A 26,167-nucleotide genomic window follows, 5' to 3' on the forward strand; every position below is an offset into this window, starting at 1 on the left:
AAATCTTTTAAATCTAATTAATTTATAATTTAATAATAAAGTGCTATAGTAACATATATGCTAATGATAAATTAATTAGATTTAATAAATTTATCTCTTGATTTATTAACTAATTCTGTAATTTTTTTATTATTATTCGAATACCCATACGACATGCGATTGACACTCCGAAACTTTAGAACGCAAACTAGACAAGGCCTCAAACGACCAAACCAGCCCAAAACCCCAACCCCACAACAGTAACACGGGCACACTAGCTTAAGCTAAACCTCGCGGCGAGGTCCTCGCCTCGCCATGGCAGCAATGGCGCCGCTCCCCGCCGCCTCCCTCCTGCTCTTCCTCTGCCTCCTCGCGGCGCCGTGCCCCGGGGCGCGTGCGGCACGGTTCGCGTGCAACGCCACGGCGCCGCGGGCGTCCACGTGCCAGGCGCTCATCTCCTACGCGCCGCCCAACGGGACGGCCACGCCCACGCTCGCCGCCGTGCGCGCGCTCTTCCAGCTCCGCTCCCACCGCGCGCTGCTGGCCGCCAACGGCCTCCCGCTCTCCACGCCGCCCACGGCGCCGGCCCCCGCGCCGCTGCGGGTCCGCCTGCCCTGCCTCTGCTCGGGCGGCGCCGGGGCCACGTTCCAGCGGCCCACGTACCGGGTCCGCGCCGGGGACACGCTCGACGCCGTCGCGCGGGGCGTCTTCGCGGGCCTCGTCACCTACCAGGACATCGCCGCCGCCAACAACGTCTCCGACCCCAACAGGGTCGCCGTCGGACAGCAGCTCTGGATCCCCGTGCCCTGCAGCTGCGACCCCGTGGCCGACCAGCCCGTCGTGCACTTCACCTACGTCGTGCCCACCGGGACCTCCGTGGCCAGCATCGCGCAGGAGTTCAGCACCACGGAGGAGACGATTCTCGCGGTCAACAAGATGCCCGACGCCAAGGCCCTTATCGCCGGCCAGGTTCTTGACGTGCCACTCCGAGGTAGGCCTCCCTTTCTTTTTTTTTCTTTTTCCTAGCAGCTCGTGTGTTCTTGATCTATTCGACTTGTTTGGGTAGATTCCTTGAGCTTAAAAGAAAGTAGATCCACTTTCAATGATTTTGAGCTATACTATGTTACTGTTGCTGCTTACACATGGACCCTGAAAAGTTCTGAACCTCTTTGCATTTGCATCTTTATTGCTGGTAAAAGCTGTGATTAAACATAGACATGCTTTGCCGTTAGGCAAATGCAAAGTCTCTCTCTTTTTTGCTCCCCCATTGTACGCCTAAAAATGTTCAGGAGTTCTTTTCAGATTGTTTGCCTGAAAAGCTTGTGCTTTTGAATAGACAAAAAGGATGATAAAAAAAAACGACACTACTAGTTGTTTCAGCATTTCTGCTCTCCGCTCCGAACTTCTGCTCGCAGTTTGCAAGTAGCTGCACAGAGCATGTCTTGAACATTAGCTTGTACACCGAGTGTTTTTGTTCTTGATGACATACGTGTAGGTTACTATTTGTGTAAATGAATTAGTATCTCCAACAGAAGTACTGGAGTTGTTTGCTTCAGCAAAATATTTTTTGTTAGTCATAGTTCAGGATAAGGTAATTGATATGTATCTGGCTTTCTGAACGTAGAATTTGGATCTGACGTTCTGGGCATTGACATCTGTTTTATCTCATAGGTTATATTTCAAGAGGATGTTAAACCTCTCTCTTTGGAATGAAGTTTGGACCAAATGTAAATTTTTTTTTGAAATGAATCAGGCAGGAGAGCTGCCGATTATATTGAAAAGAAGAAAACCCAGACTGGGTAATACAACAGAGCAACAAAGACCCCCTAAAGAGTCAAACAACAACCACCACCACAACAACAAAGAGACTACTAAAATAGAGAGAAAAAACTCAGGCCGGTTGGATTAGGACATCAACAGGAATTGCTACAATACTAGCTGAACTAGATTATGGTAGCAGAAAAGTACGATTCAGATAGTATTCTTTGTATACTTCACATCATTGGAAGTTCGTTCATGTCACTCACCTTGTTTGTTTGTCATTATCTTAGTCTTGCTATTGCTAATGCTAATGCTGTATTGTGCAGTTAAAATGCACTTCAGCCTTACATCCTGTTCATTTATCTTTCTATGTGAACTGAATTTGTATCAAGATCAAGCTAGCCTGTAATGAGCATTCAAGTCTTAATTGCTTCAGAAAGTGTAATGCTTCATATCATGTACATAAGATAGCATGCTCATTCAGTCATATGACATTTAGCCATTTACTCAGAGTTCCATTTTGGAGCTAATGGTTTTGTGTTTATATATGCAGCTTGTGGTTCTGCCATTAGCAGTACAGCCATTGATCGTAACCTTCTTGTGCCAAATGGAAGCTACGTCCTCACCGCCAACAACTGTGTCATGTGTGGCTGCAGCTCTAGCACCTGGCAGTGAGTGCTCGTCTATTGAAACTTGTAAATTCTGAATCAGCCTTTATAATCAAATTCTAACCTCATAATGCTCCATGGGGTTCAGGTTGGACTGCCAGCCAACACAGGGATTGAGCTCGTCGTTCTGCCCTGCTGCCAAGTGTGGAGACATGTTCCTCGGCAACACATCCTCCACCTCATCCTGCGAGAGCAGGACATGCTCCTACGCCGGGTACACCAACAGCACAACGTTCGCCATCCTCGCTAATGTCACCACCAGTAACGTGTGCAGCGGTGAGTAGTGCCCCGGTTCTGTTTGTAAGAGCCAGTAGCCAGCATGTTGTGTGCCTTTGGCATTGGCAGTGCTTTTCTAAGTTGCCGTTGACCCCTTCGTTATTTTTGTCACTGTCAGCTGGGATGTCTCCAGTGGCGCAGCCGGCTCACTCCTTGGCGTTTCGGTTGGAGCGGGCGTGGTTGAGATGGACGGAGCTGGTTGTCTCTCTTCACGTCGTCTTGCTTTGTCTAGGCTATCTGCGGCAAGACTGAACGTTGTTGCCATGCGTATGTCGTTAGATTCTGGTCCTCCGATTCCTAGTTTGATGTTGTGAGTAATATCTGCAGTGTTTGCGCGACTTTGATCTGTAGCTGGTTGGATTTGTAAGTGCAGACCCTAGGGCAACACTTCTGTGTTAGAAGGTAGATCAGGAAACATTTGTACTTCGTCAAACTTTTGCAAAGATACTTTCTTCTGTTATGACCGTAGCCTTTTTCGTGTTCTATCTGGAGTATTGCTTGGCTCGAGACGTTCCAATGTATGGATTCAGCATCATTGCCTGTAATCTCAGCTAAAACCATTTGGATTCTTTCGCTAGGAGGAATTGAAATCTACTTAATAAACTAGGCAAATGGTTTTATTAAGTCCATCTCAAATTTATAGGGTGGAAGATGTGAATTGATTCTTGAGATCACCATTGTATGTTTCTACTTCACAACTTATAACACGCTCTTCAACTCGCGCCTCTACGGTAGAAATATGACACATAACTATCTCTCTCGTATAGCCAACAATAATACACAAATATAATCCATATTAGCTTAATTAATATATATCTAAATTATGATTATTAAAATAAATTTAATTTCAAGATCCAAACGAGGCTTTAGATGATTAATACAGAGGGGATAATACGTGGGATAAGAGTGAGTAAGCCCTTGGCTAGTTAGCACAACTAGCTAACAAGGGATAATACTTTATTGCTCGAGATTATACACGTCTCCAAAAGCTCCCTGAAACAATTCCCTCATTGTTTTTTAAGAGAGAGAGAGAGAAAACAATCATTCAACAATTTGTATCTTAATTCTCTAATAAATAATCACTTGGTAAATTTTTCTCTAAGAGCAAGTACAACAATTGGCTTGTAGCCAAGCTAATCAGTATTTTTACTGATTAGAAGAGAGAAGGAAGGAAAGAGAAGAGAGCTTAGCTCTCATGCAAGCAACAAGCTTGATATGAAAGCATAGACGGGTCCCAATAGAGATGTATATGAGGAGTATTAGGACATAGAATGGAAATATATAATAATAAAGAAATTTTGTAGACAAATAGAAGGCTAACTATTATATAGCTATGCTTTTACAACTTTGACTTATAAACAAACACTTTACTCTTTTATTGATCTTGCTACGATAACTCACAGATGCGTGTGTGCATTTGGTGCCTCCATCTTGCGTGGGTTTTTCGTCCTCCTCCAGATTTCATCTATCCTTTCCAGTTTTCGAGTTTTAGAGGCTAACCATAGAAAGCTGTTGGAAAAAAGACAAAAATAGACTATTTCATTTTGTTAACTTGGCATATTCATTTATTTTCGAAGTGATTTTAAATAAGTTTTTGAGGTTGTCCCAGTTAATTTTTAGCTACCTAATTTTAACACTGTCGTTCAAATTAGGCCCATCCATGGTCCAACGAAGGTGATACGAGGCCCATACGCCAGTCCATCCCGCGCGGCTGCCACTGTACCCCGGTGGGAACCATAGGGAAAAGGCCTAAATTAATTTTAGTTTCACAATATATTTTAAAATCAAAATCTTCAATATCGTACGTGGGCCCATACACCAGTTGTAGTCCATTCCCGCACCTAAATTATTTTAGTTTCAAGTTATTTTTATAAAATTCAAAATCTTCAATATTGATCGGTATAATTCTAAAGGGTGTTTGATCCCAAAGCTAATAATTAGCCCATGCTTTTAATACAAATTAGAATGTGGGCTAATTCTAGACTAATAAGATCTAATGAGGGCTAATTTATGGTTAGAGTCCATTAGATTAGCCTATAATTAGCTCGTGTTTAATCCATTTTCACAAGATGAGCTAATTTTTAGCCCTGGAATTCAAACATGCCATAAACCGAGACTCGAAAGACTAAACCGTAGCACGACGCTAGTGGTGGACCTATGTGCCATTGGCAACACAGTGTCACGATCATGGTCCACCGGTTGGAACGGCCGGAGCCCGGGTAGGGCCCTAGGCCCGCGAGACCTACATAGAAATGCTCAACTGATGTTTCAAATCCGTATTTGACACCCAAGTCAGCAAATTTTAAAATTAATGAAATCATCATAGACGTCTCGCTTTCAATTGGCATATTGTTTACAACGAAAATAATAATATCATTAAATTCTAAAATAAATCTAGAGAAATACGAGAACCTACATAAATTCGAGTACTTAAAACGACTGAATAGGTTTCACCGCAAGAAACTAAAAACCAGCTGAGTTACACTCATCTGGTTCTCGATTTTTTTTTATCATTGACTCTTTGTTGATCGTCTTAATATGATTTGAATGTTAATATAGTCAAGTGATATACAGCTTTAATACACATGCATGTTTCATTCTGACGATAACGAGACACAACTGCTGATCAATGGTATAAAAAATACAGAAGAAGATGATGAGCAGCATTTTTCACAACGCAGCAGTCGCAGCTGCAGCTCGTTTCGTTTGGAGCAATCAGCCGCCGGGCGTGTGACCGCACACGAGCGGCGCGCAACGCGGGCTCGGCTCCGGCTGGAAAGCCTGGAAACAGGCTGAACTGAAACCAAAACACGAGGGAACACACACACACGCCGCGGCCGCGTGCCCCCTGACCTGCCCCTGCTTGCTCCGGCCTCGCTGGTGCTATGCGCGCGCTCAGGCCGAGGCAGCCCGCCAGCCCAGCGCGTGCGTCGCGCACGGCCAAAACCCAGGGGCGCGCGGGCGGAGCCTCCACCAAAAAACCGCCGCCTCTCCGCCTCCACCTTCCCGTGCTCCCCCCGCCTCGGCATCGTAGGAGCCAAAACGGCAGCGACGCGCGCGCTGTCTCTTCCTCTTCGCAACACCACCCCGCCACCCCCTCGCTCGTTCGATCGCTCTGCGAGCTTATCCGACGCCGCGGTCACTTGAGACAGAGCCCCGATGGAGTTCGCCGCCGGCGCTGGGTTGCCCCCGCGCTTGCGCCTGCGCCAGCTGCCCGCCGGCCCCGTCCCCGGCCGCAACCGCTGGGTTAGGGTGGACGGCGGAGCGATCGGCATCGGTTGGGCCCGCCGCGCGACCGCGCCGGGGCTCTCGCTGGCTCCCGCCGTCGCGAGACGGGCGGTCTCCGCGGCGGGAGGAGGCCACCTACTTCACGGCCGAGTCGGCGTCGTCGTTCGCTCAACCGGCGACGGCGGCTGTCGTGTGGGGTTCCGCGGCGAGGACGCCGAGGGTGATCGATCACACCCTGCTCGCGCGTCTCCGTCGGATGGCGCGAAGGGCGCGACTCCTGCGGGGTGAGTCCTTGACCGTGTCGATTCTACAGCAGGGCTGTTAATTTGTGTTTCGCCTCTAGCGCGGTGGCTCTTGGAGTGACACCTGATTTATTTTTGGCGCGTGTTCATTGCGTCCTCACTCCTCAGCAATTCAGTTCGGGATCATCCTGGAGGAATTAGGAAGGAGCTCATGAATCTGGTCGTACCGGCCATAGTTGGGCAAGCAATCGATCCTGTGGCGCAGTTACTGGAAACCGCATATGTTGGTCGCTTAGGTAAATTTCCCTTCCACTGTTCTCTTCAGTTGGGTCATTCATTCACTTCATAATACGATGCTTCAATTTAGTGATTAGTATGTGATGAAGACGAATTCATTATTTTCATTTTTCTATCTACTTTTGTTGTGGTTTGTCTGAAGTCTGACACACTGACCTCTCTAAATCTGGCAGGTCCTGTGGAGTTGGCTTCGGCTGCCGTTGGTATGTCAGTATTCAACATTATATCAAAGCTCTTCAACATACCCCTCCTAAGTATCACGACATCATTTGTGGCTGAAGATGTGTCAAAACATGACTCTTCACAATCTGCTTCGGGTACAGATGATTACTGACTCTTATGTGCTTAAGAAACATGCCTCATTATAGAATTCCCAAGCTAACTTTCTGTGCTGATACGCATAAGGAAATATATCTGGCAAGATTGGAAAAAGGAAGAGGCTTCCTTCAATTTCTTCTGCTTTACTCTTGGCAGCTGCAATTGGTGTCATTGAAGCCTTGGCTTTGATTTTGGGGTCTGGAATACTCCTCAACATTATGGGTGTCTCACATGTATGTTAAAATCTCATATCTTTGTATTAATGCTAGTATGCTACAAAAATGGGCATTCAGAAGAAGGAATAATTAAGTTTGACTCCCTTTGTCCCTGTATTAGATGCACTTACTACTTATCACTTATCAGAAACTATTTTTTATAGTAAAAGATTATAAGTATAAAATCTTTGTGTTTGGAACTTAACTAACAGATTTGGATTGCAATGATAAAGTGATTAATCTTTTTTTTCCTCAACATGCAGGATAACTGCATGCCATTGCATTAAGAAGAAGAATGTTTGTTACAAACTGCTAGGTTTTCCCGATTACATTCATGCTTGTGGTTAAAGTAAAAACAACCACGGCCACTGCCTATGGATATCTAGCCTCTACTGGTCTCCAGGGACATCAAACCCTTGCTGTGCAACGATAAAATGATTAATTAGTAATTGGATATGTTTCAGATTTTATTATTGATTTTAACTTTTCAACCTAATAACAAGTAGGACCCAGAAATAATTGTCTTTAACACCTCTGATGTCACTCATTTCCCTGTGGCTCCAAAAACTAGTGGTTTGGTAAGAAAATTCACTGCATCAAATACCACATTTCATGTCACTAGAGCCTTGATTCAGCCTTCGTTTTCTTTGGCAGGCATCATCTATGCATAATCCAGCAAGGCTATTTCTTTCTGTAAGAGCACTTGGTGCTCCTGCTGTTGTAGTTTCATTGGCTATCCAAGGTGTGTTTCGTGGACTAAAAGATACAAAAACACCTCTACTTTACAGTGGTAAGTCATGACACCTCGACACCTCGTAAATTCAGTGTTTCGTAAATTCAGTGTTTGTATCTTCTAGGTTGTTTCATTGTCACTTCACTGACATGGATCCTAGATGGCAACGATGACCTGAATCATAAGCAACACATTTCCTTTTGAGAGCCATGTACAATCTATGCTTTCCTTGATTCACAAATGGCCTGAGTTGCTTCAGAAAGCTTACACAATCTCAAAATTATGTGGAATGCTGACAGAGTGCTGTTTGTCTTCTTGCTCTTTAATCTATCAGCGTATTGTGCATAATTGCTGAATTTTGAAATATGCCTTCAGGTTTGGGTAACATCTCAGCGGTGGTTCTGCTTCCTTTTTTTGTGTATTCCCTGAACTTTGGATTAACTGGAGCTGCACTTGCAACTATTGCTTCACAGTATGTCTGGTATTGCATTCAATTATAAGTTCGTTGACATTCACACAAATCACATGAACTAGATTTCATATTATGTCTGACTTATCATTTCTAATGTTCTTATCTTGAATTATTCAGATATGTTGGTATGTTTCTACTTCTTTGGTCTTTAAGCAAGAGAGCAGTTCTATTACCACCAAAATTCAAAGACCTAGAGTTTATTGGGTACATAAAATCTGGTGAGTTGTAAATTATTGCTTGCACTATGTTAGCCAAGTTATCACGCTTAAGTCATTCCTTTCATTCACACATATACCACAGTTCTTGAGCATCTTGGTTCATTGGTACTTATACTTAGATGTGCAGAGTAGTTAATGGCTTCTTAGGCTCATTATACATTCACTAAAATGCCTTAAAACTCGTCAACATTTATTTGCAGTTCTAATATTGTGGGTTGCATGAATAGCTTACTCTACTAATATAGTTTCCCCTTGAATACAAGCATGAGCTCTTTTGAAACTTCTATAGGTGGCATGCTGTTAGGGAGAACCCTTTCAGTTCTGATAACAATGACTCTTGGGACTGCAATGGCTGCTCGGCAAGGCACAGTAGCTATGGCCGCTCATCAAATATGTCTGCAAGTTTGGCTGGCAGTATCATTACTTTCGGATGCATTGGCTGTTTCTGCTCAGGTGCATCTCTTATTATTTATATATTTTGTTAACACTGCGTCACTGCCTATTTCCAAAAATGTCACAATTACTTCTCAATTCACTTCGGTTTTCGTCCCTGGTTTCACCTTAAAAACTGAGTCAATTTTTCTTCTAATAATATATGCGGCAATGTGTTTGCGCTATTTCAAAAAAAAATATTTCTCAATTCACTATGTGTTTCTCAAACTTGAGCAGTCTCTATCTTTCTCAATGGTAACTACAACCTGATCTATGGAATTTAAAGTTCCGCACTAACAATGCAAGTGTTTAGGCATGTATGTAGTGGCTCGGACTTAAAAGTCCCACAAAAGGTTGTTTTTAGATTGGCCTTCTATGTAAAGCTTGTGATGGTCGAATTGCCTCCTTGCCTGCTCATTGTTTCCTGACCCTATGTACGATATACATACCTCTTGAACTGGGGCTGAGTCCACTGAATTTATTTGTTACGTACTTGATTTCAGGCACTGATTGCAAGTTCATTTGCTAAACTTGACTACGAAAAAGTGGAGGAGGTCACGTTCTATGTGTTAAAGGTTGCAGCCTTAACTAAGTTAATTTACTGCTAATATGTATAAGACTATAGTATAAATAATGTTGATCATGTTTTATTTGCCAGGCAGGAGTGTTCGTTGGTATCGCTTTGGCACTTCTTCTGTTTGTCTCTTTTGGTAGACTTGCAGAAGTATTCTCCAAAGATCCCATGGTTATAGAAATTGTGAAGGGTGGTGTTTTGGTATGTATCTGTTTTTATGATACTATTTGGTCCCTGTCAACACTCTCTTTGCTCATTGCTTTTTTTTTGTGTGTGTTTTTGAAGTTTGTTAGTGCTAGCCAGCCTATCAATGCCCTCGCTTTTATCTTTGATGGACTCCATTTTGGTGTCTCAGACTTCTCGTACTCAGCTTCCTCCATGGTATGCACATAAAGTAACTCATGCTATTCTGATCATGTAACTACTACTGCATTTTCTGTTTGCAGTGTTTCCTTTCCTTTCTGCAGTGATTTATTAATATCCCTTGGATCCTCAGATGGTAGTTGGGGCAATATCCTCTTTGTTTTTGCTGTATGCTCCACAATTTTTCGGGCTTCCTGGTATTTGGGCTGGCCTGGCTCTTTTCATGAGTTTGCGTATGACTGCTGGATTTTTGAGGTAACATTTGTCTCATTGACTTTTTGATACATGTTTTGGATGTCGTCAGTAGAAGATACCCTCTTAACCAAGTTTGACTTTTATTTGAAAAGTATGATTGTCTCTTCTGTAGCACTCTATAAAGGTTGGAAAATAGCAGAGTTTAATTCTCTCTCTTTGTTGAAAATGCAACATTTGCCATGAACAGAAGGTCCCCATGAACCGTTTAAACAGCTGCAAACATGAAATTCAGATCGTCCTAAGAATATTATTTTTCGTAGATTGACCATCTTCTGTGCGTCCTGCATTGATGCAATAGATATTGGGCCCAGTTGACGATAACAAGTGATCAAACTATCAGATGCTTTGCTACAAAATTTGCATTATTCAATTGTGACATGTTGTCCTCCTTAATTTACAGATTGGGATGGAGAGCAGGGCCTTGGTGGTTTTTGCACAAAAAAGAACCCAAATACAAGTTAGTGAAAAATGCAGCATTTTTTAATGCTTATCATTGATTCATGTAATTAATGATAGTCAATTTCTTGTAATACTTGCATGTTGGGCCTACCAGATGGCCGCATGGTTGCTGACATATAATAAGGTGCTCAACTATTGTATGCAGGCTGCAATGAAGAAAATGTTGATCTCTGGAGCTGATTAACCAAATGACGAGATTAGGATGGAGAATAGAAGTTATGAAAGGCACACTACAATGTCGAAACATATTTACTTTTATGTTGACTCCTGTGTATGTTTCAACCATCTGGTGGTTTTAGGGCATGTACAGCGCGTCTCTTCCCCTCGTCTCCGTGTTGCTGTTTTTGCGAAAAACACCCTCATTTGGCTTGGAGACGGTCGCGCCGTCGCCTCGCGAGGCGACGATGAGGGCCCGTGCTCCGAGGCCCAGTCACCGGCTGGACCAGCGCTGTACGAGTCGTCTTCTCGACTCGACGATGCACACGGATCCCACGCGGGTGCACGCGTAGCTTGGTATTGGCGCGCACGGGAGCACGTTGCGCGCCCTGGCCGTCGCGAGCTGCACGGTGGAGCTCCGCCGCACTGTGGGCTGCGCACGGGCGAGGTAGAAGTTGCGCGCCAGATTCGATCCCCGTCTCGCCGTTGTCGGAACCTAGGCCGCCAGGCTCGGAGGTCTCGTCAACGAGGGAGGTGGAGGATGCAGCTGCAGATCTCGCCTGTCCGTGCCGCGTGCTGCTGGCGGCAATAATCCAAGCTAAGCCACGGAAGGGATCACCGGCACCCCAAGCCGAAGGGGATGACGGCCACAGCATCCCAGCCATTTACACCACCATTTACAGCCTCGGCAGCACCCATCACCACCACCTCCAATATCAGACTCGACGCCGACGTCCATAGCGCACAGGAGGTGTTTGCCAGAATGTCCATGAGGTAAACAACGCATCCTTTGGACTCCATGTGTATGCCATGTGCGAACACAAGGTTGACAAGTACCCTTGTGTGTTTATTTTGTGATGAGTGATTATCAATGTGATCCACGAAGTGGGTTGAGTGGTGACTAACCTTACCATGGCGAAAGCTATGTGTGCGACATGTCTTTTGGCTTGTGTTGTGCAGGTGTGGAGCTCGGATGCGGTAGTCGACGGCGAGGTGAAGGTCAAGGAGGACGTGCCGTGTCGACAGACTGGGAGCGATGAAGGATGGACGTGAGGCTTGGACCGAGGGACCCAGAGGCTGGGTGACTAGTCGCGGTGGCTGACACTTGGGACATCGACAAGTGCAAGAAGACATGGAGTGACGGTGTTGACCGGGTCAAGACGGCGGACGCGTGAGTCGAGCGAGGCTCAAGATGACTTGGCGGGCCGGCCGGCCGAGGACGGTGGTGACACGCGTCGGATGGCGGGGAACGCGTATGGAGTACGCTACCCGCGGACGGTTTATGGGTTTGGGCCTCAAAACCCGGGCGGAGGTTCCGAGGAGGGACGGACGGCACGTGGCGGCATCGGGGAGTTCGCGTCGAGGCGAAGCTACCGGTGAGAAGGCGCGGTGGCCGTCGGATCAAGATTACATCGGGTTGGACAACAACGCCCTTGGGCTTAGCGGTTCAACTCATTTATATCCAGGGGTAAAACTGGGAATGTGTAATATCCCTGTTAAATAGGATGATGGAGCCCCCATCTCCCTCACCTCCTCTAGTTTTTATTTTCTCCTTTAGGGTTTCTTCCTCTAGTTTGCTTCCATGTATGAGAGAGGTCCACAACTCAAATTGTGACTTGGTTTTGAAGGAATCGGTGGCCGTAACCACCGTATGCCCTCCGGGATTCATGATTTAGTTGTGTTCTGGATGTGATTTTGGTGTTCTTCACGAGCTCCTTTTGTTCCTTCTTGTTTCCCCTCTCGTTTCTTCGTTTTGGGATGGTTTTGGTTCGTTCTTGTTGCCTTGGATCGATCAATGACATGAGTAGAAGCTTTCCACCGAAGGAAATCCACTAATTCCTCACGAGATCGCAAATCCGGGCAATTTTAGTTCTTGACCTATTTTTTGGGGGGATTCTTCAATTCCTTCGATTCACGGAGCTAGAGTTTGTCTCGGGCCATGATCCTTTAGAGGTTGCCTTTCTACTCGCTTGTGAACCCTTGTGCAAAGTTTCAAGTCATTTGGAGTTGATTTGATCAAGTTATGACTTGATTTAATTTTTCCCGAGAAACTGCTCGCTCATACCGGACACGTCCGATATGATCTAGGACGTGTCCGATATTTCTTACTTTGGAGTTTTGAGCTGAAATTTAGTGGAGATCTTCCTTTGGTGTCTAAAGAGCTATGGTTAAAATTTTATGATTTTTGGACACCGTTTGACGGGGTTTTGGATTTTTCTCTTTTGGTCAGCTTGCTGCTGAAAATACCAGACGTGTCCGAAATCATACCGGACGTGTCCGAAAATACCGGACGTGTCCGACATAATACCGGACGTGTCCGATATTTGCAGGGGCAGTGTTGTTCTTTGCTCGTTTGGGCTCCGATCTATGTTCCGTTTATTTTATGGTGACCCGTTGTGTTCTAAGGGAGCATCCACCCTTCTCTAGGGTTATGGTCATCAAGTCTATTGTGTATGCTTTTTGAGGATTGATATTGGGACAGTGGTTGAAGATTTCGAAAGAAATTTGAGGCTCCCATTCACCCCCCCTTTGGTCGCCGTTACCGGTCCTTCAATTGGTATCAGAGCCGGTTAAGGACCATTCCATCTTAATCGGTCCGTGATCCACGAAGGCGACATGGAGCGTGGTTCTGGCAAACCACCGCACTTTGATGGGTCCAACTATCCTTATTGGAAGATCCGCATGTCTGTGCATCTCCAGGGGATTGATTGGCTCGTCTGGAAAATTTGCAAGGATGCTACGTACGTTGTGCTCCCTGTTGCGGCCCGTACCACCCAGGATCACAAGGATCAGCACAACGCAAATTGCAAAGCTTGCAGTGTGCTTTTCTCGAGTCTTTCGCTTTCTGAGTTCGAGCGTGTCTCTGATTGTACTACAGCTCGAGAGATTTGGGTGAGGCTTCAGAGCTATCACGAGGGGACCGCACAGGTCAAGACCAGACTCTACGAGACGTACAAGCACGAGTACGAGAACTTCTCTCAGCTTGATGGCGAGTCCATCGATGCCATATTTTCCCGCTTTCAGATTATCATCAACAAAATGAAAGCGAACAAGGCCAACTTATCTTATAGTGATCATGAGAGGGCTCTCAAGCTTCTCTATGCCCTTGATCGAAAGGTATGGGATGTGAAGGTGTCGGCGATCATTGAGTCGGCCAACTACGACACCCTCACCGTCAACGAGCTTTTCAGCAAGCTCAAGTCCACAGAGATCAACTACCAAACCCAAGCCAAGCTCAAGAATCCTTCTGCACCAACCATGGCTTTGGTCTCAGGTAGTGGTTCAAGTTCATTGACTAACCCTTCACAAGCTTCTTTCTCTTTGTCGTGCTTGATGTCAGTCACAGAGGAGCAGCTAGAGTCTCTTGGGGATGATGAGTTGGCACTCGTCATTAGTCGGTTCTCTCGGTTTTACAACAACCGTTTGAACTGCCGATGCAGTGGTGGCTCGAAGGAGGGATGCTATGGATGTGGAGATCTGGACCACTTTGTCACGCACTGCCCCAAGAAGAAGCCCTTCACCAACAAGTACGACTCCGGCAAGCACAAGGATAAGCGCGACTACACCTCCGGCAAGCACAAGGCCAAGGGCGGCTTCGACAAGGAGGCGATCAAGAAGGCGTACCGCAGGAAGGCCAAAGCTCAAGAACGTGCCTTCCTCGCCTCCCTCAGTGACCTCGACGATGACTCCGACGATGATCACTCTTCTTCTCCCTTGACCGACGATGAGTCCGAGAAGAAGCGCGAGGACAAGCTCAACGGTCTCTGCTTTGTTGCTGGTGCAAACCATGGTGGGTTTTGCACTATGGCGGTTGACGGTGGAGCAAAGCTCAAAAAGGACGTCGACGTCGACGACGATGAAAATGAGGTACCGCCCACACTTGACTCACTTATGCTTGAGCTTGATACTATGAATGATACATTGATGAGTCAAGATAAGTTGCTTAAGCATGCTGCCCGTGAGAGAAAAGAGTTTAAGGACCAGCTAGAGGTTGCTTTGAAGGAGTTGGAGCTTGCCAAGAGTGGTGTAGTGGTGTCAGAGGAGGAGGAGTGCGATGAGTGCGCTATACACATGTCTAACCTCTCTAACTTGCAATCCAAGTATGCTGTTTTGCTTGATGAATGTGATGAGCTGAAGTCTCGTTCTGGGTTGCTCGGTGCATGCAAGTCCTGCTCAGGCTTGCAATCTGAGTTGGCAGAGAAGGTTGCCAAACTTGCTGAGTTTGAGAAGGCCAACTCAGATAGCACCACCACTACATGTGTTCGATGTGAAGCTTTGGTGTTGGAGCTTGAGTCCTACAGGCATGACAAGATGGGAACCAAGGAAGAAAACACACAACTTCAGTCCATCTTGAGCTAGGTGTCGTGCAGTGAGCCTCAGTTGGGCATGATGGTGAGCCAGTTCAGGCGGGGAACTGACTCATTGGGAGTAGGCTTTGCTATAGGTGGGAAGGGTGAGCATGTCTATGGTAAGGTTGGTGAACATAGTGGTTTGAACCCAAGTGAGAAACCCACCAACACTCCCAAATTGATCAAGATCCCTCCACCAGAGTCTACCAAGCCTATGATCAAAGATGGTGTGTTTGAAGAACCACCAAAAGCTCCACCATCCAAGCAAGTTTGGGTTCCCAAACTGAACCACTTTCAGAACTAACTCGATACTCTACCCAACATCTCTAGTGCACCCCTTCCTAAAGCCAAAAAGCCTCAGAGAGTGAACCATATCCACAAGAGAGTGAGTCAACCACCATCCAAGAGAGAGGTGAGGTACCACTGTGACTATTGCCATAGAGATGGTCATTTGGCTGAGTTTTGCTTTAGGAGGAAGAGAGATGAGCGGCGCGAGTACGAGTTGAACAACCGGAACATGTACCGTCCTCCCCATGGCGTACATGTACCACCTGTTTAGAGGCACAGTGTTAGGTCTAGAGGTGCAATGCCTCAAGGTGCTAGGCCTTAGGTGGCGAGACCACGTGGTGGTCGTGCCCGGCGTGGCCCAAGTCAAGATCTATATGACTCTGGACCTCGCGACGGTGGCTTTCAGTCCCACACTCCTAGCGGACCATGTTTTCCCCCACATGGTGATCGCTTCTCTCCAATGGGACATGGCATGTATGGTGTTTTTCCTAACACTTTTCCAGGGCAAATGACTCAACACTGGTATTCTCCTCATTTCACTAACCCCAGTATTGTGTCATTTGCTCACCCCCTGTCTTTCTATTGATGCAGAGCGGAGGCCTGGAGAACACGTGGCTTGTTGATTTCGGCTGTTCGCGCCACATGACTGGAAGTTCCAAATGGTTCTCTAGCCTCGACCCCATGCAATACAAGGAGTACATCACATTTGGGGACAATAGCAAAGGTAAGGTGCTGTCTCGTGGGACCATTCGGGTCAATGAGTCTTTTATCTTGAAGGATGTTGCTTTGGTTTTAAGCCTGCATTTCAATTTGCTCTCTGTTTCACAACTCCTTCAAGATGGGTTTAAGGTGCGCTTTAAGACTAGACTTTCTCGTGTGCTCGATTCTCAGGGACATCTAGTTTGTCAGATCGTTCCTTTTGGCCAAGTTTTCAGAGCTAATTTCTCTCAGTCTTTCGGTTCTTCTCGCTGTTTGGTTGCCGGATCTTCTTCTAATTTGTGGAAGTGGCATAGGAGACTTGGTCACTTGAGCTTTGATCTCCTAGTGAGGTTGAGTTCTCTTGACATGATCCGAGGATTGCCCAAACTTAAGTTTGAGAAGGATCTGGTATGCCATCCCTGTCGCCACAGAAAGATGGTGGCTGCTTCCCATCCTCCAGTGACTTAGGTCATGACCACGAGACCCGGTGAGCTACTCCATATGGACACTGTTGGTCCGGCTCGGGTTCGGTTAGAGGGAGGGAAGTGGTACGTTCTTGTGATCGTGGATGATTTTTCTCGCTATTCTTGGGTGTTTTTCATGGAGGGCAAGGACGAAGCGTTTTCTCATGCTCGTGACTTGATCTTGAGGTTGCAAACTAAGTTACCAAAGAATGTCATACGAGCTATCTGTAGTGACAATGGCACTGAGTTTAAAAACTCTCAGTTTGACACCTTCTGTGCTTCCTTGGGTCTTGAACATCAGTTTTCTTTGCCCTATGTCCCTCAGCAGAATGGTGTTGTTGAGTGCAAAAATTGGACTTTGGTTGAAATGGCCGGGATGATGCTCGATGAGCATAGGACTCCTAGGCGTTACTGGGCCGAAGCCATCAACACCGCCTGCCATGTTTCAAACCACATTTTTCTTCGTGCTTTCTTAAAGAAGACATCCTACGAGTTGTAGTTTGGGCGTCCACCCAAGGTGAGTCATTTTCGAGTCTTTGGTTGCAGGTGCTTCATTCTTAAGCAAGGTAATCTTGACAAGTTTGAATCTAGATCTTCGGACAGTATATTCCTCGGTTACGCTTCTCATTCACATGCGTACCGTGTGCTTAATCTTGAGACTAACCGTGTCGTGGAGACTTGTGAAGTCACCTTCGACGAAACCATGCCCTCTTCTATTTCTATCTTTGAACGTGTAGGTGACGAAGAGATGGGTGACAGCATTTTCGTTGAGGATGACGATGACATCGATTGGGATGATCCCAAGCCATCTCAACCAGCTGCCCCGATCGAGCCAGCTTCGACCACTTTGGCTCACGGCCCCGAGCCCTCCACCTCTACTTCATGGGGTCCTTGCGAGTCGCTTCCTCAATTGACTGAGGAGGCCCCGGCTGTGGATGAGGGGGAGGCGACTTCGTCTTTGGGTGCACCTCGACATATCCAGCGACGCCATCCTCCTCAGACCATGATCGGCGACATCGATGAAAGGGTAACGCGTTCCAAGTCTTATCATATTTCCCATTTTGCTCATTCTGCTTTCGTAGCTTCTTTTGAGCCTCAAGATATTGGACACGCACTATCTAATGCCGATTGGGTTAATGCTATGCACGAGGAGTTAGAGAACTTTAAGCGGAACCAAGTGTGGGTTTTAGTTCCACCTCCACCAGAGTGCCACCCCATAGGTACAAAGTGGGTTTACAAGAACAAGCAGAGTGAGGATGGGGTGGTGGTGAGAAACAAGGCGAGATTAGTGGCTCAGGGTTTTTGCCAAAAAGAGGGAATAAACTATGAAGAAACCTTTGCTCCTGTTGCCCGTCTAGAAGCCATTAGGATTCTTTTAGCATTTGCAGCTTCGAAAGGGTTCAAGCTATATCAGATGGATGTGAAGAGTGCCTTCTTGAATGGGTACATAGAGGAAGAGGTTTATGTGAGGCAACCCCCTAGCTTTGAAAATCCAAAGTACCCCAACCATGTTTTTAAACTCCACAAAGCCTTGTATGGTTTGAAACAAGCCCCAAGAGCCTGGTATGAGCGTTTGAAAGCTTTCTTGCTTGATAAGGGTTTTAGGATGGGTTCCGTAGATAAGACTTTGTTCCTCCTCAAGCAAGGCACAGATATCCTTTTGGTTCAGATATACGTGGATGATATAATCTTTGGTGGCTCTTCTCATGCTCTTGTTGCCAAGTTTTCAGATACTATGAGCAGGGAATTTGAGATGAGCATGATGGGTGAATTGACTTTCTTCCTCGGGCTGCAAATCAAGCAAACTCGTGAGGGGACGTTCGTGCACCAAGGCAAGTACACCAAGGACGTGCTCAAGAAATTTGATATGGGTGAGGCCAAACCTCTTTTGACGCCCATGTCAACCACGATGGCCCTGGATGAGGACAAGGAGGGAGAAGCTATGGACCAGAAGGAATACCGAAGCATGATTAGGTCCCTACTGTACCTAACAGCGACGAGACCGGACATCCAGTTTGCAGTCTACTTATGCGCGTGCTTTTAGTCTTCTCCGCGCATGTCTCATCGTCAAGCCATCAAGCGGATCCTCAGGTACCTTTGTTTCACACCCGAGTTTGGTCTTTGGTTTTCAGCCTCCTCCTCTCTTTCTCTTTGCGGGTATTCTGATGCGGATTATGCTGGTTGTCGTGTTGAGAGGAAGTCCACTTCGGGGACTTGTTAGTTTCTTGGATCTTCTCTTGTGTCTTGGTCTTCTCGCAAGCAGTCTAGCGTCGCCCAATCCACCACAGAAGTAGAGTATGTTGCTGCTGCTGCTTGTTGTTCCTAGTTGCTTTGGATGATAGCTACTCTGAGAGACTTTGGGTTAGAGTTTAGGCGAGTGCCTTTGTTTTGTGACAACACCAGTGCCATAAGTATAGCCAAAAACCCAGTCCTTCACTCAAAGACAAAGCACATAGAAGTTCGCTTTCACTTCTTGCGTGACCACTATGAGAAAGGTGATATCGATCTGCACCACATTGATACCCAAAACCAGCTCGCAGATATCTTCACCAAACCACTTGACCAAGCCCAGTTTGCTCGCTTGCGAGGGGAGCTTGGAGTTTGTTTCCCTTTTTAGAGGAGGGAAACTTTGGTTGTTGTATTCTAGTTTTGCTTTTCTTTGTAGTTTAGCCTTTGTTTTTGTTTTTATATCATACTTGCATATCATATCATCATGTATCATATTGCATCCTGAGCTTCATCCTTATAGTAGCTAGATTGACACTATGCTCTTGTTGGGGATGTTATGGATATACATGATGTGCTTGTGGCTTAGGCTCCTTTTGATCAATTGATGCATGTTATGAGCTAAGCTTGTTTTCCAAACTGTAAACTTGATTAAAACTTGTTGAAACATGAAATGTGTTCACCACTACTTGTGGCACTAGCATGTGTAGAATGTGTCGAGATCTTTTTCTTGCTTCATGTATATGCTTAGTTGCTACGGCTCATACTTTGAGTTACACACTTGCTTGAGAAACTAGAATTTGTGCTAAAACTTAAAAATCAAACTCTGTGATTTGAAAAGATCGGGATGGGTCTGTACTATCCTATGTCAGAGTATCGAGACAGCTCCAAATTGCACTTATTGGTGAACTTGAGCTCTATAATGGATACCGAATTATTGTCTTAAGCTTCTGATTGCCTTTGGCATAGGCTTGACATGGTCGCTAAGTCAGGTTTTGATGGCACAGATAACCTCCCGTACACACTTGTTTGACAAACTTTGGTAATACGCTGTATAACTCCGATAAATTTCAGTTGGTGTCTAAAATTTGATCAAACCACAAGTTTGTCTCATGACATGATGTGTGAACTTTGTTTGGGGTAGTTCACTTTGCATACATGTGTAGCACAAGGTCGATCTCCTGTCTATTTTTGCTATGTGCTCCTTTGGTGGTGAACCCTCTTTTAAAATTGCTCAAACTTGCTTAAATGCCATATTTTGTTTCATTTGGTCACCTTGAGCATTTGCTAGCACTTGTATGTGTTGCTATATATACATGACAGCATCCACTAAAGCATTCTTTCAATCTACTTGCTATAATCTTGAAGCTTCTGCATTTGCGCATTTCTGCATTCCTAGCTTGTTTTGTGGGGGAGTTGCAATTCTTGGGCTCTAGCTTGATAAGTGCATATGTCAACAAGGGGGAGAAGTTTCCACACTCACAATGTCACCTAAAGTTAAGAGATATGCATTCATTTGAGAGAGATTCACCTAAAGTTGAGAGATATGCATTCATTTGAGAGAGATTGCACTTGTTCAGGGGGAGTTGCATTTGAGGTGTTTTGCTAGATGTGTTGAGCCTTTGCCTCTTCTGGAGGGTCTAGCAGTTTTGCATTTGAGGTGTTTTGCTAGATGTGTTGAGCCTTTGCCTCTTCTGGAGGGTCTAGCAGTTTTTTGGCTTTTCGAGCTTTGCTAGTGGCGTTGAGCCCGTTGTCTCTTCTTGAGGGCTAGCTTTGTTTTACTTGGTTGCGTCGAGCCGTTGCCTATGTCTTTGGGGACCAAGTTTTGCTCATTTTTAAATGACCTGGTTCTTGGCTTTTCTTTGGCTTTTGGTCATTTGGGTGAGTTCTTTCTTTTCTCTTCCTTTTCTTTTTCTTTTGCTCAAGCTGTTCATGTATTGGTGTTGACAATGCACTCATCAAGGGAGAGATTGCGAACACAAGGTTGACAAGTACCCTTGCGTGTTCATTTTGTGATGAGTGATTGTCAATGTAATCCACGAAGTGGATTGAGTGGTGACTAACCTTACCATGGCGAAAGCTATGTGTGCAGCATGTCTTTTGGCTTGTGTTGTGCAGGTGTGGAGCTCAGATGCGGTGGTCGACGGTGAGGTGAAGGTCAAGGAGGACGTGCCGTGCCGACAGACTGGGAGCGGTGAAGGACAGACATGAGGCTTGGACCGAGGGACCCAGAGGCCAGGTGACTAGCCGCGATGGTTGACACTTGGGACATCGACAAGTGCAAGAAGACATGGAGTGACGGTGTTGACCGGGTCAAGACGGCGGACGCGTGAGTCGAGCGAGGCTTAGGAGGACTTGGCGGGCCGGCCGGTCGAGGATGGCGGTGACACGCGTCGGATGGCGGGGAACGCGTATGGAGTACGCTACCCACGGACGGTTTACGGGTTTGGGCCTCAAAACCCGGGCGGAGGTTCCAAGGAGGGACGGACGGCACGTGGCGGCATTGGGGAGTTCGTGTCGAGGTGAAGCTACCGGTGAGAAGGCGTGGTGGCCGTCGGATCAAGATTACATCGGGTTGGACAACAACGCCCTTGGGCTTAGCGGTTCAACTCATTTGTATCCAGGGGCAAAACTGGGAATGTGTAATATCCCTGTTAAATAGGATGATGGAGCCCCCATCTCCCTCACCTCCTCTAGTTTTTATTTTCTCCTTTAGGGTTTCTTCCTCTAGTTTGCTTCCATGTATGAGAGAGGTCCACAACTCAAATTGTGACTTGGTTTTGAAGAAATCGGTGGCCGTAACCACCGTATGCCCTCCGGGATTCATGATTTAGTTGTGTTCTGGATGTGATTTTGGTGTTCTTCACGAGCTCCTTTTGTCCCTTCTTGTTTCCCCTCTCGTTTCTTCGTTTTGGGATGGTTTTGGTTCGTTCTTGTTGCCTTGGATCGATCAATGACATGAGTAGAAGCTTTTCACCGAAGGAAATCCACTAATTCCTCACGAGATCGCAGATCCGGGCAATTTTAGTTCTTGACCTATTTTTTTGGGGGGATTCTTCAATTACTTCGATTCACGGAGCTAGAGTTTGTCTCGGGCCATGATCCTTTAGAGGTTGCCTTTCTACTCGCTTGTGAACCCTTGTGCAAAATTTTAAGTCATTTGGAGTTGATTTGATCAAGTTATGGCTTGATTTGATTTTTCCCGAGAAACTGCTCGCTCATACCGGACGCGTCCGATATGATCTAGGACGTGTCCGATATTTCTCACTTTGGAGTTTTGAGCTGAAATTTGGTGGAGATCTTCCCTTGGTGTTTAAAGAGCTATGGTTAAAATTTTATGATTTTTGGACACTGTTTGACGGGGTTTTGGATTTTTCTCTTTTGGTCAGCTTGCTGCTGAAAATACCTGACGTGTCCGAGATCATACCGGACGTGTCCAAAAATACCGGACGTGTCCGACATAATACCGGACGTGTCCGATATTTGCAGGGGCAGTGCTGTTCTTTGCTCATTTGGGTTCCGATCTGTGTTCCGTTTGCTTTGTGGTGACCTGCTGTGTTCTAAGGGAGCATCCACCCTTCTCTAAGGTTGTGGTCATCAAGTCTATCGTGTATGCTTTTTGGGGATTGATATTGGGACAGTGGTTGAAGATTTCGAAAAAAATTTGAGGCTCCCATTGACCCCCCTCTGGTCGCCGTTACCTGTCCTTCACCATGAATCGCTAGTGATTTGCGCATGGAATCTGAATCCTGTGAATGGCCTCGCCTGCATAGAATGTGGCTCTATATACATGGGAGCAGGTACGATTCTGCACACAAATATGGTCAGTCTATACGTGCTTAACTATGCTTGATTCCATAAGCTCAGTATGGAGTTCAAATGCTAGCACAGTTGTAAAATCCAAAAATGGCCTGTCCCGGTGACACGAAATTTTACCATGTATAATTTCAGCATACAGATTTATGTTTCAGTATGGAGCTTCAGCAAAAGTGCATTGTGCTGAAATTCTGTCTTTTGTTAGTTTGCCTGTCCTGCTGTTTTTCATCATAAGGATATCTCTTGACACCATGATGTATGGTGATTGCCGTTCTGTTTCAGTTCTGGAAAGAGATTATTTTTTGTTCTAAAAATAGCTTATTTCTGTTTAAGCTTGTTACCAACTTACCATGCTGTATGGTGATTGCACTTATGTTTGAGTTCAGAAATTATCTGCTGTGAAGATCACAGCGATGTTTAAGTTTCTGAATTTTCAGTTAGTGTGACCTGGACATTTTGATGGCAATTGTATGAACCTTGAGCAGTCTAGCATGTGAACTCATATATGTTAAGTTTCTGAATTTTCAAGTATATGTGAACTTTCAGTTAAGTGGAAAGAGCTATCTATTAAGTTTATGTACTGTTAAGTGGAAACGGTAATACAATGGTATATAAATTGATATTCATAATTGATCTTGCCTACATGAAAAAAAATTAAACTGCTTGGAGATAACCACCCGTCTATGGTTTGTACGATCTGTCTTTTTAATTGTCTGAATATTAGATTCCAGTCTCTTAGAGACAACCCCTGTGGGTTGTACATGCCCTTAGGACTTAGGTACATCAGACAAAGTTCACTTGTAGGTGTCACTTAGGCGATGAGCTGGTCGCAACTGAGACCTAGCCCCCTCCCCCACCGTCGGCGGCCACCCAGGCCACCACCCTTCCCCCGCCGGCTACCACCCCGGTACCGGCGTCCACCTCCACACACACACACACACACACACACACACACACACCCCCCCCCCCCCCCACACACACACACACTCGCCCACTCGCAACTCCCACCCATCCTCCCCGGGCCATGGAGCGTGGCTCCCCCTCTCGTCGTTCGTCGGCTGATGAGGTCGAGGAGGCCGACTCTCAGGCACGCTCTTCATCGGCCCTCAACCCTGACACCGAGCCGTTCTCGCCGGCCATCTCGGGTCTCGGCAAGGGGGAGCGGCTCTCCTTCTCCGACTCGGAGGCCGCCGGAGGGAGCGTCGCCGTTCTTCCTCACGTGGCGTCGCTGGACGCGGCTTTCTCAGGCAACTGCGGCGGCGTTCACTTACAAGGTCCTCGTCGGTATCAAGGGTGTGCCTGCCCATGCACTGAGTGCGGAGGTGGCTCAGCAGCTCCTTGGGTCGTCCTGCGCCCAGGTTGAGCTCGCCTCGTCTGACGTCGACGGAGTTGATGAAGACGACGCCCGCGAACTCTTTGTTGCGGCATGGTGCCTCCACCCGTTGCTCGTCCCTGAGCAGAAGCTGCTCGTCATCCTGGAGCCTCGGGAGCCGCATGACCCGGGCACTATCTTGCCGAACTACCGATCCTGCACTATCTTGCCCGGATGCGTGTGGTTGAGTATCAGGACTTATATGCTTCATCGAGTTCTTTGGATGATGATGGATTCCTTGGTGCCAATGATTCTGATGATAACGGTGATAGCAATTTCAATGGCTACAACCCTGGTATTGATGGGCCGTTAAGGAGATCGTCGTCCTTCGGTCCGGCCACTTTTCGCCCGGCGGGTGGTGATGGTGGTCCGTCGCTTGGGCGGGGCTCTGGCCCGGCGTTCCGGCCGTGGCAACGGGTGGTGCGGTTGGCGCCTCCGTCCGACGGCGACGCGGGCAACTTGGGGCAGGACAGTCCAGCGATCAAGTGGTCACTCGATCCGTACAGGATGGTGCGCGAGGGCCAATGCTCGCTCGGTGGTAGGGCATGATCCTGGAGCGGACGGCGCCTTTTCAGGCGTGGCAGCCAAGGACGCGAGATCCCGGACGTCACATCGCCAAGGGGGGAAGTCCGAGACGTCGTGGCGCCGCTTCCCATGTCCACACCTGTGTCTGACGTTGGGGAGCAGATGTCAGGCACACCATCGCGCCTGTGCGTGACACCGCAGGTCTACGAAGTTGACTTCGGGGCGGGATGTCGACTTCAACAACAAGGGATTTGGGCCTGATTTAAATCGCAAGTTTTTTCATTCTCTCTCTGCCACATCAAATCTTTAGACATATGTATGGAGTATTAAATGTAGATAAAAAATAATTAATTACATAGTTTGATTATAAATTACGAGACGAATCTTTTAAGCCTAGTTAGGCCATGATGGGACAATAATTATTAAATACAAATAAAAGTGCTATAGTATCAAACACTGATTTCTGACTCCAATCTAAACGAGACCTTGATTCGGATCTAATGCAGCTAGAGGCTCTGCTAACTCAGGGGCCGGAGCTGAAGCTGCCACCGAGCAAGGGCACCGGATTGTTGGGCCTCTGCTCGCCTGACCTGGCCCCTAACCGTTCGGCCCAACCCAAGGAGCATTGTCGGTTCGTTGGGGCGTACTTTGATGAAAGCCCACGCATCCGGATGGGAGAATCTAGGTCCAGCTCGTTCGGTGGGCTGGATGATTGCTTCTTACCAAGCCGCTAGGATGGATCAACTTCTACGGACTTTGATGTCATGGAGCTTGAGCTCCAGGGACCGCACGTCGTGTCCTCTGATGATGAGGCCGCCAGGGACGGTGGCCTAGGCCTGGATGTAGCTGCAGCCGGTGAAGCGGGCGAGGCCTTCACCAATAGCGAGCCTGGCCTGGACGTCGGTGCTGTTGGCGATGAAGTACCAGTTCATGAGGTGCTGGAGGCAATGATTTGCGCTCCAATGCAGACACCGATCCTCTGCGAGGGTTCGAGGCCTCGCCGCTCTAGGACACCGATTTCCATCAACACACTGAGACGTAGCGGTCGTCTTGCTATCAAGCCTAGGGCAGCAAACTCCACCAGACAGGCTCAAAATGTGCTTATGAAGAAGCTGGGCATGGACGTTGACATCACGGCGGTGGACTCGGAGATCAAACGTAAGTTCAAGGCCGCCTTCTCTGGGCTGATCTCGACGAGGAAGCAGCAGGCGTTGCAGATTCTCTTCTCCGGTGACTTCGACCAGGCGGCCATGGAGCTCGAGTTGGTTGAGTTGGGCACCGTCGAGGTGTAGCCTCCGGTGCCCCTATACCCCTATCGCCAAGTCGTGTCTTATGTCGATGTTAGCTAGTTGCTTTGTTTGGAATGTGCGGGGGCTCAACGGCCGTGCACGTCGCAATGTCGTCCAGGCTCTTGGTCCAGGAGCGGGCCACTCTCATCTGTATTCAGGAGACCAAACTCTCCGTAGTGTGTAACTCCTTAGCCATTGAAATCCTAGGACAAGCTTTTGATTACGACTACCTCCCTGCGTTGAATGTGTCTGGGGGTATCCTCTTAGGTTGGGATAGAGAAGTATGGACAGTGATCGATGTTACCAAGGGGTGCTTCACTCTATCGGCCAAGATTGCCGAGAAAGGCTCATCGCACAATCCGTGGTGGATCGCCATTGTGTATGGCCTGTAGCTTGGCCACGATCGAGAAGGTTGAGTTCCTGGAGGAACTGCTGCGGTTCAGAGATGCTTGCCCGGGGCCTTGGTTTCTTTACGGCGACTTCAACATGATCT

At 46.9% G+C, this 26,167-nt stretch overlaps 2 protein-coding genes across 3 annotated transcripts; both read left to right on the forward strand.

Annotated features, from left to right (window-relative positions):
* The first annotated feature begins 224 nt into the window (after positions 1 to 224).
* LOC136552256 (chitin elicitor-binding protein-like) lies at positions 225 to 3,138 on the forward strand. The gene is made up of 4 exons (XM_066543782.1): positions 225 to 970; positions 2,294 to 2,411; positions 2,497 to 2,684; positions 2,803 to 3,138. The coding sequence occupies exons 1-4, from the start codon at positions 295 to 297 to the stop codon at positions 2,934 to 2,936; spliced, it is 1,116 nt and encodes a 371-aa protein (XP_066399879.1). The 5' UTR covers positions 225 to 294; the 3' UTR covers positions 2,937 to 3,138.
* A 2,424-nt stretch (positions 3,139 to 5,562) lies between these two features.
* LOC136552257 (protein DETOXIFICATION 45, chloroplastic-like) lies at positions 5,563 to 10,773 on the forward strand. 2 transcript variants are annotated; one of them, XM_066543784.1, is made up of 14 exons: positions 5,563 to 6,196; positions 6,323 to 6,450; positions 6,625 to 6,768; positions 6,857 to 7,002; positions 7,639 to 7,774; positions 8,093 to 8,189; positions 8,307 to 8,407; positions 8,697 to 8,860; positions 9,343 to 9,414; positions 9,498 to 9,614; positions 9,699 to 9,794; positions 9,910 to 10,031; positions 10,432 to 10,488; positions 10,636 to 10,773. In XM_066543784.1, exons 1-14 carry the CDS (start codon positions 5,844 to 5,846, stop codon positions 10,643 to 10,645), a joined length of 1,743 nt encoding a protein of 580 aa, XP_066399881.1. In that variant the 5' UTR covers positions 5,563 to 5,843; the 3' UTR covers positions 10,646 to 10,773. The 2 variants fall into 2 exon arrangements, with proteins under 2 accessions (XP_066399881.1, XP_066399880.1); XM_066543783.1 differs by lacking the exon at positions 10,636 to 10,773 and having other exon boundaries at positions 10,432 to 10,528.
* Positions 10,774 to 26,167: the final 15,394 nt, after the last annotated feature.

This window comes from Miscanthus floridulus, chromosome 4 (assembly GCF_019320115.1).
Source record: "Miscanthus floridulus cultivar M001 chromosome 4, ASM1932011v1, whole genome shotgun sequence".
Lineage (NCBI taxonomy): Eukaryota > Viridiplantae > Streptophyta > Magnoliopsida > Poales > Poaceae > Miscanthus > Miscanthus floridulus.

What these genes read in the sequence shown, in the direction of transcription:
- LOC136552256 (XM_066543782.1), top strand. Translation starts at nt 295, where the DNA reads ATGGCAGCAATGGCGCCGCTCCCCGCCGCCTCCCTCCTGCTCTTCCTC. An exon ending in TGCAGCTCTAGCACCTGGCA is followed by an intron (nt 2,412 to 2,496) that starts GTGAGTGCTCGT and finishes CATGGGGTTCAG; the next exon opens with GTTGGACTGCCAGCCAACAC. An exon ending in CACCAGTAACGTGTGCAGCG is followed by an intron (nt 2,685 to 2,802) that starts GTGAGTAGTGCC and finishes TGTCACTGTCAG; the next exon opens with CTGGGATGTCTCCAGTGGCG.
- LOC136552257 (XM_066543783.1), top strand. Translation starts at nt 5,844, where the DNA reads ATGGAGTTCGCCGCCGGCGCTGGGTTGCCCCCGCGCTTGCGCCTGCGC. An exon ending in AACACCTCTACTTTACAGTG is followed by an intron (nt 7,775 to 8,092) that starts GTAAGTCATGAC and finishes ATATGCCTTCAG; the next exon opens with GTTTGGGTAACATCTCAGCG. An exon ending in CATTGGCTGTTTCTGCTCAG is followed by an intron (nt 8,861 to 9,342) that starts GTGCATCTCTTA and finishes ACTTGATTTCAG; the next exon opens with GCACTGATTGCAAGTTCATT.